The sequence below is a fragment of the Lissotriton vulgaris genome (genome assembly GCF_964263255.1).
Source record: "Lissotriton vulgaris chromosome 9 unlocalized genomic scaffold, aLisVul1.2 SUPER_9_unloc_2, whole genome shotgun sequence".
NCBI classification, from domain to species: Eukaryota; Metazoa; Chordata; class Amphibia; order Caudata; family Salamandridae; genus Lissotriton; species Lissotriton vulgaris.
The window spans coordinates 162,740-179,241 of record NW_028240617.1 but is presented as its reverse complement, the minus strand read 5'-3'; the positions used below and the strand labels follow the sequence as shown (position 1 = coordinate 179,241).

The 16,502-nt window shown below is 41.2% G+C and overlaps 1 protein-coding gene across 2 annotated transcripts in view; it reads right to left on the bottom strand.

Annotated features, from left to right (window-relative positions):
- The window catches only part of LOC147672940 (rabenosyn-5-like), a 205,747-nt gene that overhangs the window by 46,291 nt on the left and 142,954 nt on the right, over nt 1–16,502 (bottom strand). For both annotated transcript variants that reach the window (XM_086947895.1, XM_086947896.1), the window contains one exon: nt 12,800–12,886. In XM_086947895.1, coding sequence (XP_086804021.1) covers nt 12,800–12,886 — 87 coding nt within the window. The remainder of the gene's footprint in view (nt 1–12,799; nt 12,887–16,502) is intronic.

The window sequence follows — 16,502 nt, the reverse complement described above, 5'->3', positions numbered from 1 at the left end:
CAAACCTTGTACAGCACTATGATTTTTTCAAACAAGAGAGATTGTCACAGGCCTTCCATTGCCCTAATTTACCATCATTAATAGGTGCACAGGAATAATAAGGCAGAATCCCTTTGCACCTATTATTGAGCAGACAAGTAACAGCATTTGCAGCCATCACCTTCTGCTTCGAGTACAAAAAGTAATATCTCGACTTCAACAGTCATGCTCAGTTTGACAGGATGTACCAAGCTTTAATAATTCACAAGCGGCTTTAGGACTGAAGTAAATAATGAAATACTGTGATAAATAACACTCCCTTAAATAAATAAATAAATATATAAATGAGTGAGAATAAGAAAACACTAGACTATTATGTCATATTATGTGTATAAATACATACATAGTATGATAAAAAAAAATCACGATAGAGTGCTGGTTGATAGCTGGTAGTGATGCATAATAAGATTTATCCAGCCATAGATTGTTTAGTGTGGACTCTCCTTTTCTCCTGTGACCAGTTAGCAAACAGCTGATTAGATTTAAGTATCGCCTTTGTTTCATAGAGATAACATTTTAGAACCCTTTTGAGGTCCATGCTGGGCTAGACTAGAAGCGTTTGGGGAAAAAAGTAGGTAAGGTGATAGTCTGATTAATATGAAAATCGGACACAGCCTTAGGAAAGAAAAGGGACTTGTTGTCAAAACTACTCTATTACGATGGAACATAGTACAAGATTTCTATCAAAGAGAGTGTTTGTATTTCGCTAACCCTTTTAGCAGAGGTAATAGCGATTGAAAAAGCTGCTTTCCAAGAAAGATGTTGTAAAGTAGCTTTACGAATGGGTTAAAACGGGGGACCCAATAATGATGTTAACACCAAATTAAGTTCAAATGAAGGTCTTTTGATTGGAGCAAACACCTTATTTAGATCTCCTAGAAAAATATTTTACTGAAGAAAGAAATCCGCAGAGGGGATCTTCTATATGTCGGCTAGATTAACTTTTATCGTAAGTTACATTTAAACAAGTGCAATAGATATGGAAGAACAACTTCTTGCCATGTAATTGGAGTGTGAGCCATTGTTTTGGCACTGTAGGCAAATACACTTCCATTTCATTGAATATAAATGTCTAGTAGAACAACACTTAGCTTCTTTTAAACTGTGTATGCAGGTAGGTGGTAATCCTAGATGCATGTACTGTTCGACTTCAGGATCCATGCAGCCAACAATGTGAAGTTCGGATGTAAAATGTGGTCCTGAATTCTCAAAAACAGATTGGGCTGGAATGTGGAAGCCAATTCTGTGGTGCAACTGACATTAGCAGGATGTTGGTAAACCACCACTGTCATGGCCATTCTGGCGCTATAAGGATCATCTTTCCAGGCGATATGGAGAGTTCCTGTATTACTGAAGGTAATGGTGGAGAGTAAGAAAAGCATACAGAAAAGGCATCAGCTTTCTACCGGTGTTCTGATGATATGGATAAAAAGTCTCTAGATGACGTAGCCCATTCTTTAAAAATGTTGCAGTTAACTTCTTCATCCAAACACTCACTACTCATTATTTTCTTTGTAGGGCCTTCCTAGAAAATCCACTCGAAAGTTTATTAAGCCAGGTATATCTACTGCTGTGATAGAGATCTTTCTCGGTAATACCGAATGCCAGATTCTCTGTGCTTCCAATGATTGTGTTCTCGAGTTGGATCATACCTGCTTGTTGATGTAACACATGCTGCTTATACATCGTCCTGTTCTGATTGTGGGGTTGGGTTTCAAAGATGAAAAGAAAACCTTGAGAACTAAATGAACTGTTCTCATATCCAAAGGATTTATGTAATATGTTTAACCCTTTTTCGACCATCGACCTTGAATAGTCAGACAATCTAGATGAGCTCCCATCCTAAGAGAGAGGCATATGCGACAATTGATTGTAGTATTCTCTCTTTTTTTAGAAAGGAACCACTTGTAGTAGAACGTTCCTGGCACACCACCATTACTGCTATTTAAAAAGATAGATGATCCTCCCATTTTCTGTACCTCTGACGTCACTGGTGTTCTAGGCATTGTTTGAATGGTCTCATATATAATCTTGCATTCCAGGCAATGTACATACAAGGCGCAATAGACCCCAGTAGCAATGTTCTACCTATTGCTGTCGGACTTGCTCAGTTTAATAGGGTATTGTATTTCCTCCAGATTGATAATACTCTCCCCTATGAAGGATATGATTTTCGCTTTATTTTTTCAGGATTTGCCCCAAAATAGGTCAGCCTTTGAAATGGAAGCAATTGAGAATTATGATAATTTATGAGGCCTAAATAACTTAACAGCTTGCAAGTTTGTTTCAAGTCGTGTTTCACATTTTGATGCGTTTGCTCTTTGAGATGTCATTCGTCGTATAGATATGGGTAAATGTATATTCCTTGTTGTCTCAAGCGTGCAGCAACTTCCGTCAAGCATTTTAAGAATCTTTGTGGTACTGTTTTTAAACTAAATGGGAGGACTTTGAACTGGTAATGTTGTTGGTCCACCAGAAATCTCAGACATTTTCTGTGATGTATACTTCCATATTGTGATAAATCCACATCTTGTAAGCCTATCAGACACATCCAGTCGTTCTGTTATAGATGAGGGACAAAGGAACAATTAGATGTAAAGCCAGCATGTGAAATCTTTCTTTTTGATGTATGTTTTTTAGTAGAAATAATTCCAAAATGTGCATGAATTCTGGTCTCAGAAGTTTCTTTCTTTTCTTTTTTTAAATCAAGAAGTACCTTGAATATGCCTTGACCTTTTTGTTTGTGTGGTACTTTCTCTATGGAATTTTTCAACAGAAGTGGGGTAATTTCTTCTTCTAACACCTTTTGCTGATGTGCGTTTCTAGGTTTTGGAGGTATGTCTTTGAAATTATGCTATGTTAATTTCGATTTATATAGCGCCAAATCACCGACAGGTCTCTTAGCGCTTGCTTTGGGAACCCGTCCTGGCTTTCCCTGCAAGATAACCCCTACTGGGCATCCCCAACGTGAAGACCAGGCATCCCATCGCGGCGGCGGTAGTGGAGATTAAGCAAGCTATTGCTCAGAGTTGCAGTGTGTGAACCCATGATTCGAGTAGGCACCGAGGCGAGAATTATCGAGTCCGTGGACATTTTGAGCTCAAGACCCTGCCGCGTCGGGAATTGAACCCTGGTCCCGGGTCTGACCTCTGCATCAGGGTCTGCCTCCTCTAACCAGTGAGCCACACTTCTCCAAGTGATGGTAGTATGCCCGAGAAAAAATACTTAGTACCCGTTCCGCCTCCTTTGACTAAAGGCCACATCAAAGTGCATAAGAAATGGGGGAAGGCAAAATGTTGGTGGGCTGGTTGTTACTGTCTCCCCGATTAATGTCTTAGCAGTATAGGTGTTGAAGATTGCAGGGCAATGGTTTTAGAACACATTTGCCTTTTTGATATTTTACCCCTTTTGGCATTGGCTGTTGGGCTGATGAGGCCAACGAGTGGACTGAATCATCATTTCTTCTTTTCTTTTAGGCCTACTGCACATAAGCTCTCATCTTCATTTTGTGAAGTTTTTCGTCTGCATGACAAACGACAATGTGCCACAGAATGGGGGATTCACAACTCTTTGATGGTTTTAAAGAGGTTCAACAAAACCAAGACCTTCTAATGGCCTCCCCAGGACAGTAAAAGGTGGAACCCAGATAGAGTAAGTCCACTGCCGCACTGATAATTTGGTTTGAGAAAAGTGCACTTTAAGTTTACTGTTCTAAAAATCATGTTGACGATGCTTCATTAAATCATCTCCAAATTTCTCATGCAGTCCAATATTTTCCCTCTGGTAAAGACTCACAAGAGCCGTTGTGTGGGCATTTTGAAAGGTGCCTGCGGCTCCCACAAACTTTCTTGTCCTCCAAAATTCAGTGGCCGATGCATTCCTATACCTGACAGAAGTGATGATTATATAGTCTAGTGTTGGGTCACCTTTTAAAAAATCTGATTTGTGTGGGGCTTCGTATTTCTTTAAAAACCTTGGAGAGGTATATTTTATTGTTGCATGTGTCAAAATAGTTTCTTGGGCTATATCTAAAAAACCTGGGACCAAAAGGAGCACAGGTTGAAGGAGAATGCTGGCTTGAACATTTCCAGTGGAATGTTGATATGTAGCTTTATAATGTTGTAAGGATGAGTGTTGCTTTTCTGGAAAAAATCCATGCTTGACAGACTACTTGCCGTTGCTGTCTTTCATCCTATCGACAACTGGTTTCCTGACACTCGGTGTTGTATGAAAAACATGTCTATGTTTATGTAAAGTATTTTAGTTATTTCCTTTTAGGTAGGAGGGTCCTTTTTGTGTCTGTTGGTTCTATTAGGGACTTGAGTTTCTTTTCATGTGTGGGCTGGTACTGTAATTTGGGTTCCTATTTTTTTATAGGAGGGATCATTTTATATAGTTAATTGGTATCCTTATTTGTTACGGGCGTGTTGGCTAACTTGCATTTTTGGTGGGTAGTGTTTGAATATTTTAAAATCAGTTTAACTGTTTTCGACGTTTTGGGTTATTCAAAGGATGTGGTTGGATTGTGTTTATATTATCCATTTCGATTTTATTGAGGTTCACCTATTTACAGGTGTAGGTGATATTTTTTAAATTATTACCTATTATGTTAATTGTTTTTTCAAATGTTTTTGGTTGTTTTGGGGTTTTAGCATTCTTTATTGACTAAGGTTTTTGTGTTTTCACTTAGAATAGTAAATGAACACTCTAGGATTTTTGTTTGTAGATTTCAGTTATAATGGTAAAACAGACCTTCAAAATGTATGCACTTTGCTCAATGTTTGTGGGACTGGAGTTGGTTAGATAAGGTACTGATTGTTACGGTTTAGGTAAACTAAAGGTGGATGCTATTGCTTTTATATCACCCACTACACCCGCTCACTTCAATTTCTGCCTCACAAAGATAATGACTGTCATTAAGTGTAGTTGCTCTTCCATAGCACTGGTTAAAAAAAATATTTTTGCACTTCCAGTGAGTTCTTTTATTAATGTTAATATCCTGCCAATATGTGTAACCCAGATAGGTTAATAGTTGTATACCTTTATCTGAGGTAATGTATCGAGGTTCATTTATAGACATTTTTAGGTCTCATCTAGAGACAGCTTTTAACTATCTACAGCGAGACAACAAAGGTGAGCAACAAAGATCTCTTGTGGAGCATTCCAAAACTTTATAGTGGGCTTTGTGCCAGCTCGCTGCTTACCATTATTTGACTTTATTGGCACTTTAATTTGCTTGCTTCTTATTCAATTGCTTTCTTTCCTCTTCTTATGTTTGTTACTCCCCCAAAAGCATAGTTTCTCTACTATCCTTTTGATTGAACCACTTCCACTGTTCACATTCAGGGAACTACTGATTTCCTTTGGTATTGGCATTCCACGTGAGTGCATGTGTTTCGGTTCTCTCTGCACCACATTTTCTCTTTTATACGGTATAATCCCCCCTCAAATATATGTCAGTGGTACTTTTTGTAGAATGAGTTTAGTGACATATTTTTAAATGTTTGGAGGTTTCTTAATGTCACTTTTACTTTACTTAAGTAATGGTTTTGAAAATGAATTACTGCAATGTGGTGGGCAGTTGTTCTTTCTCTTTCCCAGTAAGTAATGGTTTCTGCAGTGTATCTTCTCTCATTGGTTAGGTTTGGGCCGAATAAGTAGTGCTTGGGGTTAGTACTATATAAAGCTTAGGTCCAGATGTAGGTAATCCCAATTTACCTATTCTTAAATATCGAATTTTACCGATTCGGTATTTAAGAATAGGCAAATGGGATGTAGATACATTTTCGATAAAAATTACTGAATCAGTAAGATTCAGTATTTACCGAATCGATATTTACCGATTCGGTAATTGTCATTCATTCCTATGGGCCTGGAGGCACATAGGAATGAATGGCAATTACCGAATCGGTAAATACCGATTCGGTAAAATGGGGGAAACATTCAAGGGTGCCAGGGTGTCACTTTGACACCCTATTGCACCCCCGAATCGTGCTTGTGTGCAGATGTGGCGCCACATGGCATAGTTGAAAATGCACGGATTTGCATTTTCAAAGGTATTCCTTATTTACCACCAGCTTATAGTTGGTGGTAAATAACGAATCCTAAAATGGGAAAAGCACTCCTTTGAGTGCTCCCTACATTGCAAATTCGGTAATTTACCGATTCGGTATTTTAAGGAATCAGTAATTTACCGATTCCTTAAAATACCGAATCGGTAAATTACCGAATTTGCAATTTAGGTCACCTACATCCCAAATGCCCAATACCGGTCGGTAACAGCAGAAATTCGGTAATTTCAGCCGTTACCGACCGGTATTGGGCCACCTACATCTGGCCCTAAATTATTAAGTAAGGTCTTTTTATTTAACAGTTCGCCTTTTACTGATTAGGTAATGATTTCATATTTTTTTTATATTTAATCAGATGTTACTTTTAAATTAATAAATATTAAAGATTTTTTATTTTAAGTGTTATGTTAAAATATAATTCTTTATTTGGAGTTTGAGATTTTCTTTTTGGGCTGTTCTTTAGTTAGATACTTTTTGAAGTCTGTTACTGAAGCTATTTACGTTCATATGAACCAAGACTACAAGTCCCAGAATGCAGTACTATTTTAGTTTTCAATATTTTGGTTATGTCTCAGGTCTTCTCTGGAATATAATATTCTGTTTTCAGTATTTTTTACCATGATATTGTTGTTTAAATAATATTTTTATGTCACTATTTGTGCTGTTAATAGTATGGTCAGTTACACTTTACACAATAAATGTTCATATTTTTGTAGTCAATACTTTTGCTAGGATTTTTTCCCCCACAATATTTTTATGGTTGATATTAAGATATGCAAGCATCGGTCCTCAGCAATTCCTTTTGTATCACCCCGACTGCTCTTTGAGTTTGTTATCCGGTGACTGAGGTTCCTAGGTGTTTTTTCTTAGAGGGAAACTCAGCCTTCTAGCGTCCTTACTGTTTCCTGCAGTGTATCAAATTGAAAAGTCCAAAGCAGAGATTCTTGTCTATCTGTGGCAGTAGCCAGAGTGCACCTTATCAAAAAGGCAAGTAATAGCACAGGAAAGCAAAGGAACATTCGCCCGCAGATACCTTGTCATCTCTATTTCTTATGCCTTCTGAGGATTTATTGAGGGGCAAAAATGTATCATGTCATCCTCCTTTTGTTGTCTCTTAGAAGTGTACATAGTCTTGGTAACACATTCTCACTTCTCAGCACGTTAACCCCCTTCGTCTCTTCTATAACTTATTTTCAGGATAGCAGATTTTTCAGTCAAGCCCCAGTTCAGGAGGACAGGCCTTCGGTCTCTCAGTATTCCTCGGAAGTCCAAATTCATGAGATGGGCATTATCTTGTTAAGCTGTAACTAGAAAGTAGTTTTATGTGGGATTGGGTCCCCTCATACAATTAGCAGGATCCTCTAAATAATATGCTTGTAGCCTCCAGTTAGCTGCTGCACATCACAATTACTTCAAAACTGCCAGCCACTTATCACTTGGTGCTCAAGTGCGCTGCTTGAACTCTTTCATCTTTACTCCATTTGCTTTTCATCAGGTGGCCACTAGTTCCCCTTCAGAGTTCTCTCTTTAAGCTTTATTGGGGACTATGAAATCACTCTCAAGTGTAGGGTAAATAGCATACGTCTACGGATCCGATGTTCATGCAAGTTCTGTCTTCAACACCAAACCTATTCACATACCATTGGGAGGACCGCTGGAATTAGAACGCTTACACTCACTATGACTGAAGGTAGCCTTACATCAAGCATTCTACAAGACCCTCCTAGTACAGTACAAACTAGTATCTCATAGAAACAACTAACAGACACTTGGTCAAACAATATAACTGTACTTTGCTCAGATCCATTTATAACTCATAAGTGACATCAATTTAAATGTATTGTATTGTTAGGTATATAACTTTATTAGATATACAATATCATAAAAGTATAAAAACAATTTACAAGAACAAGAAAAAGGGAAGAAAGGCAGCCCTTCATTATTTCATTCACACAATATATAAAAATATATAGCGTACTTATTACTCAATATACAGTATATACAATCTATCATGTAAAAACTAGACATAGATTTAAAAATAATTAATCATGAAGGACAGAGTACAGATCAATGGAAGGTGGCAATCTAAAGTTCCATGGCCTGGACTTGGGTCATCCTAAAAAGCTTCGATCTTGTCAACCAGGCACAGCCCAGGTACTTAGCTGTCCCACAAATCACACTGGGGATCGAGGTCTCGGATATTAAAATATGCAATGCCTCCCTATAGTTCTTGCATCTCAAGTTGGAGCAAACAGGTTTCAGCCATATTCTCCTCGCCTGACCATACACTGGGCAGGCGAAGAGAAAATGAGCGATAGATTCCGTAGGGGAGGCACAGCCCAGACACCCTATGTCACTCTCCTTCGACTGCCTCCAACCTACTCTAAAATCGTTCAGGGGGAGGGTCCAAACCTGAACTTCAGATAAAATGCCCTATCTCTCGGGGACTCAATAAGATCCAGGAGGGATTCTAGTTTAGGGGCAGACTTAACGTCTAAAAAAAATTCCGTCAGGGTACCGTGTTTCTGATTTCTTGTGGCAGCTGCAGAAACCCTGTCCCAATAGGCCTTCTTTACAACTTGATTAGATGGTGGGTTCTGGCTCACCCAGGCTTCCCCCAATCCAATGTCCCCCACAAGCTGTTTCAATGTGGATAGCCAGCCTATTTTATGGCCTATATCTAGTTGGATTAGTCAGGGCAGAGGCGTAGTAACATAATTCCGGGGTCTTCCTGAGGCGTGTCCAGAACAATAAGGGGCGCAGCCTTGCAACCTCATTTATTGGATGTCTCCCAAGATCCTAGCGGAGCGGGACTCGTGGGGTCGATGGGGGGAGCGAGACCAGATCTCTAAAAAACGTATTCTCTGATCTTACTAAGTCTGTAACATTCTCGAAACCCCACAGTTCTGCCCTGTATAGAGATGAGGGCAAGGCATTTCCCTCGTATACCTTAATGGAAGGGGCCACGGGTGGACTATGGGAAAGGCGCTGATGTCTTGCAATAGCCCCCGACACACGTTTATGATTGAGCAGCCTTTTTGCCTGATGGGAGGACCACTTCATCCGGCTGTTGACCCACACTCCCAGGTAGTCAAAGGCTTCAACAAGTTCCAGAGAGGAGTCGTTCAACCGTATGTTATTTATGAAGCTTTTCGATGGTGCCAGTGCCATTAGCTTTGTTTTAGATGTATGTATGGTCAGGCCTCTGGCATCACAGAACTGGGTGAAGCGGACAAGTAGTTTTTGTAGCTCCATAGGGCTTTTTGAGATCAAGAGGGTATCGTCTGCAAAAAGCAACGTGGGCGATTTTTCCCCCGCCAGGGTTGGGGCATCGGCCGTGTCCTCCCTCAAATGGTCCACCACCCCATTGACAAATAGGGAGAACAAGGTCGGGGCCATAACACAACCCTGGGAAACCCCCTCTCAACCGCTATCCTCTCAGTCAATTGGCCCTGGCTACCCCCCTCTGGCATAGTTCCCCTCATGGAGAAGTTTAATGAGGTCCAAAATCAGGGGGGGGGACCTAGATCAGACAGTACTTGCCATAGCTTGGCACGAGGGACCTGGTCAAAGGCTGTTCTTAAATCGATGAACGCCAAATAAAGGCTGCCTTTCTCGATAGTTACAGACTTCCAATAAATTGAAAAAAATCTGAAGACCTGGTCCATCGTGCCAACCCCCTGTCTGAACCCTGCCTGGAAGTGTGACAAAATGCCATCCCCGTCAATCTATGTCCTCAGTCTTGTCAGGAGGACCCTGTCAACCACTTTCTGAGCTACAATGAATAAAGTAATCGGTCTGTAGTTGGCAGGATCCTCCCTATCCCCCTTTTTGTAGATGGTCACCACCTCCGCACCCTTCCAGGAGTCTGGCACTGGATGACCGCTCACAATAAGATTGAGAATCCGGAGAGTAAAAAAGTCGCCCAGAGGTTTATATCATAAAGCATTAAATCTCCAGGGAGTCCATCGGGACCGGCTGCCTTACCCGGCGCAATTGTTGCAATTACCGATATAACCTCTCTTTACCCAAACTGTTCCCCCTGATTAGGGGACTCGGGAGAAGCCAACCCAGTCTCTAGCTCGGTTGGTGCATTCCCTACCCCACTGGAGTACAGGCCATAGAAATGCTCAAACCATTGGCGCCCTACTATATGATTTGATATGGGGTCAGCTCCCTTCCTTGTACTGCTGCTGATTAGCTCCCAGAATCTGGTTGAGTCTTTCAACTAAGCCGGAGATTTAAGCTCTTGCCAATGCATTTCTTCCCACAGGCGCTTAGCTTTGTCAATGGTCCTGTAGTAGGTCTTTCTCGCTACAATTATACTTGGCTGATCTTTTGCTCTTAGGCCCATTGACTGACCCGGTCTCCTTTCCCTACATACCTCTGAGTACCACAGGTTTTCAGCCTTTGGACGGGGGACCTTCCGGGCACCTTTATCTTTAATCAGGAAGAACTCCCCTACCTTACCCAGGGTCTCCTGGTATATCTCTGTAAGCTTCGAATCCTGTGTGGCCACTGAGATGTGGCTCGGTATAGCATCAAGCTCTACGATGCTCTGTTCCATAACCTCCCTGATGGTTTCCAATATCGATTCCTGCTTAGCAACCTTATGCCATCTCAAGCGGCGGCTGCAATTAGAGGGCATTATCTCCCTTGTCAACAGCCTTGTGGTACTAGCCAACTCAATAGATGTAGTGGCCCGTGCTCGTATAAGTTGCCTACATAAAGGGTTGTGGTCACTATCACACCTGGGAATCACCTCCACATCGATAAGGTCGGCCCACAAACCCACATCTAATAGTATGTAATCGATGTGTGATGGGGAACTAGTTCTATTGTAGGTGTATCCTCCCCTGGGGTCGGATCGGATTCTGCCATTTGCTGCTCTTAAGTTGTGCTCCACAGTCAGAGCGTTGAGTTGTACAGCTCTTTGGGACCATCTCTTCATTGGAGCTATGCTAAGTTGGGGAATGGCCCACTTGGAGTCCTCATCGCCAGTGCCCAAGGTATCTTCACTACACAGGGGCTCAAAGGTTCAATTGAAGTCTCCAGCAACGATAACCCCTGTGTCAGTGGTGATGGCCGACAGTTCTGTATCAAGAATTGTTCAAGTAGAACATGCTTGGGCTCCTGGAGACCCTCTGGCATAGATGTTAAAAATTTCCAAATGAGCATTATTTTCCTCCCCTCTAATAGATAAATGAAGGATGTCCTGGGATAGGGTATCATGATTGGATAGTAACCAGTTCAGCTCGATATTCACCCAGATGATAAGTCCCCCTGAGGGACGTCCCCACCCGAGCTGGTCGCGGGGATATGATATGTAGTGAACCCCGCTTTATAAAGGGGCACCAAACTCCATGTCTCCTGGAGCAGAATGATATCGTAATTACAAATAAATTCATTTCATTCTGGATCGGCTAAGTTTTTTTGTAAGCCTGCTATATTCCAGGATATTAACTGGATTACCCCCGGGGTTTTGTTACTGGGATTGGCATCGTACATTACCCCTCTCCCCACTGTACCACAATTGACAGGCGCAGACGCATTGGTCATAGATGCATCATCAGTTCGGTCAGAAGGAACTTGACCCATAGCTTCCCCTCCTAGTGGGTGTAATCCAAAGCCCAAAGGAAGAATATCTAGCCGTACACTCTCTAGTCAGTCGATTTGGCTCAGCCCGGAGCCCTCTGGCACCTGGGCCTGTGGCCAGAGAGGAAACCGGCGGATCTGGATGGAAGAGTGTTCCGGAGGAGATGTTCTAAAATCAAGCGTTAGTAGATTCTCTGCTATAGTACGGTCCAGGAATTCAATCTCCACACAATCCATCGTAGAGTCAGCGCTAGTGATCCGCCTTACTCTAGCCATGTCTTCTCTTATGATAAATCTGCACCCCCTTGTGTGCCTCAGCCAGTGGATTGCTTTGTTATGGATCGACTCGTTACTTTCATAACCCCCTACTGTGGCCAATTTTGGAACATGGGTCATGTAAATAGTAGGCCTAATAGAGAGGCAGTGTGGTGGAATGCCTTGTGCGCCTATGTGTGATGGAGGCCTGTTCGCAGCTGGATTAAGGCGAACCGCTGGTTGCTTGGGCCTCGTGGGTGGAGCTTGTCCCAGGGGAAGCCCTATTGGCGTGCTGCATCTCACAGAGTAAGCATATGACCTGGAAGTAGGAAGTGGTCTATTTGCCCTCCCACCACCCAATTTAAATGACCAAAGATAAAATCCCAAAAGGTGAGAAAATCCAACCAAGCAGCAGAATAAAGCAGAAGGTCCCACATGTAATGCACCAGAAGATCACTGGAAATGTTAGCTGGAAGACTAACCATGTAAATACTAATCTGAAAAAAAGAAAACATATCCATTTGCACTGAACTGAAGCTATCACGTGTCATGTTTCTAGGCTCTGTCAGCTTCTTGAAAGGATCAATTTAATATTTGATGGCCTTATTTAGCATATTATTTAAAATAAGAATAAGCAATCAAACCCATAACCTTTCAGTTAAACTTTCTTCAAAACCTACTAAATATTATAATTCTAGGTGCCAATTACAAAAAAGTGGGAGCCTTGCATGTTTTATAGCAGACGAGGGTCTGTGTGCCCAGTGGTGTGCATACAATATAGGAGAAGTGGCAACAGAAAGGAACAAGAGCAAAATAAATTCCAATCTTTTTCTTCTTACCTTAATGCATCAATCAACTCGTATGACTTTTGCACTTCCAAACGCAAGTCGTTGGCATGATCGAGATTGTAGGCCGTCTCCCCTGCACTGAGGAAGGTTAAAAAAGTATAGACATTTACAATGTGAGATGGTTCTCTGCCTCAGATAAAAGCAGTACTAAGCACATATATATGAGGAAGACAAGAACATGCTTCAGCACAACAAAAACTAATTAGTGAAGCCGGAGCTTGCAGGTGTGGTGGGAGTATAAAGTAATATTTGAAGGTTCATACTGTACAAACAGTGTTACATTCTCAAGGCAACTCCACCTTTCCAAAATAGCTGGAGACAATGGTAATTTTCCTTCTACACAAATTTTACTGGCTTACAAAGCCGTGAAAATCATGTCAAACCAGAACTTAAGCTCCAAGCGGTGTCCGAGGGTTTACATAACGTTACTGTGCTGCTCCCTCTTTGGTAGCAGACAAGGCCCAAACCTTTCACTCAGGAAAAAAAGTCTAAATCAAGTCAACCTATTCAGTAAAATATAAAAAAATAGATACATTTGGAAATAGTATATATTACGTACTTTGGTGACACAACTACACTCACTTGATAGAGGATGCTAAAGTAACAAGCTCATTAGTATGATCAAAGAGAAAAAAGAAATACTGTAAGAGGTAAAGTAACAATTTCAGCAACTACAAAACAATGGCAGAGACAACCCTCAGGTTGGACCGGTCCCAAAATGCACATTTGCTCCCTGATGAACACAGCTCCCTTTAAACTCTGGAGCTAGTCAATAAAAAATCAAGAATTTCAGCCTAAAGAACGATTCCTGCTCCTAATAAAGTCAGTCATGCCACAGACTTTTGTCTCAGACAATCAATCTACACTGGCACGTGACCTCAAGAGTACGTTGATAGAGGTCAGAGTAGCCCGACAGCCTACTAGAGTCTGGGTCAAATGCACAGAAACCGTTTGTGTTTGGCATCTTCTTTGAATGGTCAGTTTCTATTGGCTCCGAGGAAACTAGCACACTTTTAAAGTGAAAGTGTTTCAGACCTTGTCTCGTAATCGTTTGTGTTGCGCTTTAGTCCCAACTACCATATAAGTGAAGGTTGAGCAAAACAAAACAGGTGCAGCTATTTGCGGTATTAAATGTAGGAATATCTCCTTTCACTAATAGCTAAACAACTTGTCTTGAGCACTTAAAGCTGGGTGCAACCCTTCCTTAAAAGGTCCCAACTAGGACACTAATGGAATAGCTCAACTAAATTCTTTTCGTTGGTCTGGTAAAAGTCATCGATGAGTGCGGGAAGGGTAGACTGTTTTGAGACAAAATTATTACTTTAACCATCAAAATGCATCCACTGACACGCAACCTTTCTAACTCACTCGGAGTCCTCCTGTATGCCAGTAGGAGATGTCCCCTCTAGTGAAAAACAGCCCATTAATTAGAAGATATCTCCTTTGCTAGCCACTTCCTCCGATAATCCAATTCTTCTTAACTGCACAATCAGTGCCCGGAAGGATCGAGACTAATCCTACAGTTCTCCAGTAGTCTTAAAGGTTTTCATCCCGAAGGCCGCCTTTTTATCTACTGCCCAACAAGTGTCATAGTAAAGTTAGCTTAATTGTTGATGGCTACTGTGCACTCATGCGCATGGCTTCAACAGTAATTGAGGGAAGAAATCTGAGTAGGGATATTACATTGTTTACAATAGTTAGCAATGCAAAAGAGTAGAACAATTTGTTTAGATGACTTTGAAAAATAGAAATCATACCAGCATGTGACTCAGTAGACTGTCGCCATCTTTTGTTGGCTACATCAATCCCCACGGTTAAAAATGGTCAACATGTTTCATGGCCAAACAAGACTTGCAGGCAAATTCATATGGCATGAGGATCAGTTGCCACCCAGCTGTGCACTGTACCATATGACCATCAAGTGAATGCCTACCACTAGGCCATAGGAGATCCTTCTGTGCCGGCAGACTGGGTTAAAATCCACACCTGACGTGAGTTGGTTGACAACTGGTCTATGAGTCCTAATGAATTTGCCTGCTGGTCTGGTTTGGCAATGAAACATGTAGGCCCTTCGCAATACAATGATCTAAACATGTCATTTTTAACATGAGCCAAGGTATAGAATAAAAGCTTGTGTGACATGCCTTGCTTGACTCATTTTTACTTTAAGACGTTAAATCTATTTCAACCTTTTTTTTAGGACCTACAGGAGAGTGATGTGCACTCGTGACACATTTAGTTATATACATTGAGCACCACTAGTGATATGCATGGTGCATGTTCCTCCCGTTACAACAGGAAAGTGTCGACGATCATAAAGCAAGCCTGTTGGTAAGCAATAGCCAACCGGCTCATGGCAGTCACTGGCGTAAGGAGCTTCCTGTAATGTTCTTTTTTTAAATAATTTACTTTTGAATGCTCTTGATGGTCCCTAGGCACTTCACCTAGAAAAAAGTAGTATGAAAAATAGCTATGCACGTACACTTGCCTAGCATCTTATATAAATTATAGTTATGGCTATTTGCTGGGTTTGAGCGCCAGAGAAGCCACTCATATTAATGCTCTAGATTACAGGCAGCAATTGAAAATTTTCTTTGGATTCGAATGGAAGGGGTCAAACTGAATGATGACGTAATCTAAAGGTATACCCAGGAGAAAGGCAGCCATGGTAAGAAATGGTTACTTACTTTTAGTACTGGTTCTGAACCACAGAAGTCTTCTTTGAAGAAATACATGTCAGCATAATCCCCCCCCACCCCCCGTGTCCAGGGGCCCCAGAACACTTCAAATGAATATACACGTATCTACATATAAATAGAGCATCCAATTTGTCCTGATGTTGCAAAGCACTCTCCAAAGGTTTATTAGACGCAAGGTTTTCCACATTTTAAGTACCAACGCCCTCCTCAAAACTGCATTGAGGCACATAGAACACAAGCTACTGCCTACAAGTCTAAGTAATAAGAGGAAAAGTGAAGCCTGACTGACTCACATTATAAGAGTACAAAAACGAATCTTGTCCCTTCAAGGCTCCAGGGGCTTCCACAACTCATGGTGCCTTGTACTAGCAATTGCCTCGAAGAGTCAGTCTTTTTTTAAGTGAGCAGTGAGACTAAGAAAACAATTGCAAAGTTTTTATATTGCATGCTCAAGAAATAAAGGAGGACAAGGATAGAGAACAATTTATGGCTTCAATGAAGATTCCTATGAAACAAAACTAGTACTGTTATTTCTTCTATAAAATAGGATCTTCATTGATAGACATAAATGTAAGAATAGTGTAGTAAGCTAGTGATGTCAGAATACTTACTAATCTTGGGTATCAAGAACAGAAACTCTATTTCACATGAGAGACTAATGCAGCTCCGAATATAGAGGTAAAAGAAAAGCGTTCTCAGTGTAGTCTGACTCACAATAGTGTCCGCTTTTGTATAGGAATCAAGACAATAGTGTGAACGGATTTCCAAGTGGCCACTTTGCATGCGCCTGGTAGATGAATAGCTTAAAGACAAATAGACCTTATGCTCCAGATCTCACATCTGTTTGACCTTAAATGAGTCCACAATTCTTAAGCCCCAGTCTTACCCGGAGGCCAGTCGGTCCAGGCATTTAAAAGTTTGCTTTATGAGAAACTATTGTGTCCTTCTTCCAGGTCAGGCCCACAGCATGCCACGGGACTGTGTCACTGAAAAAG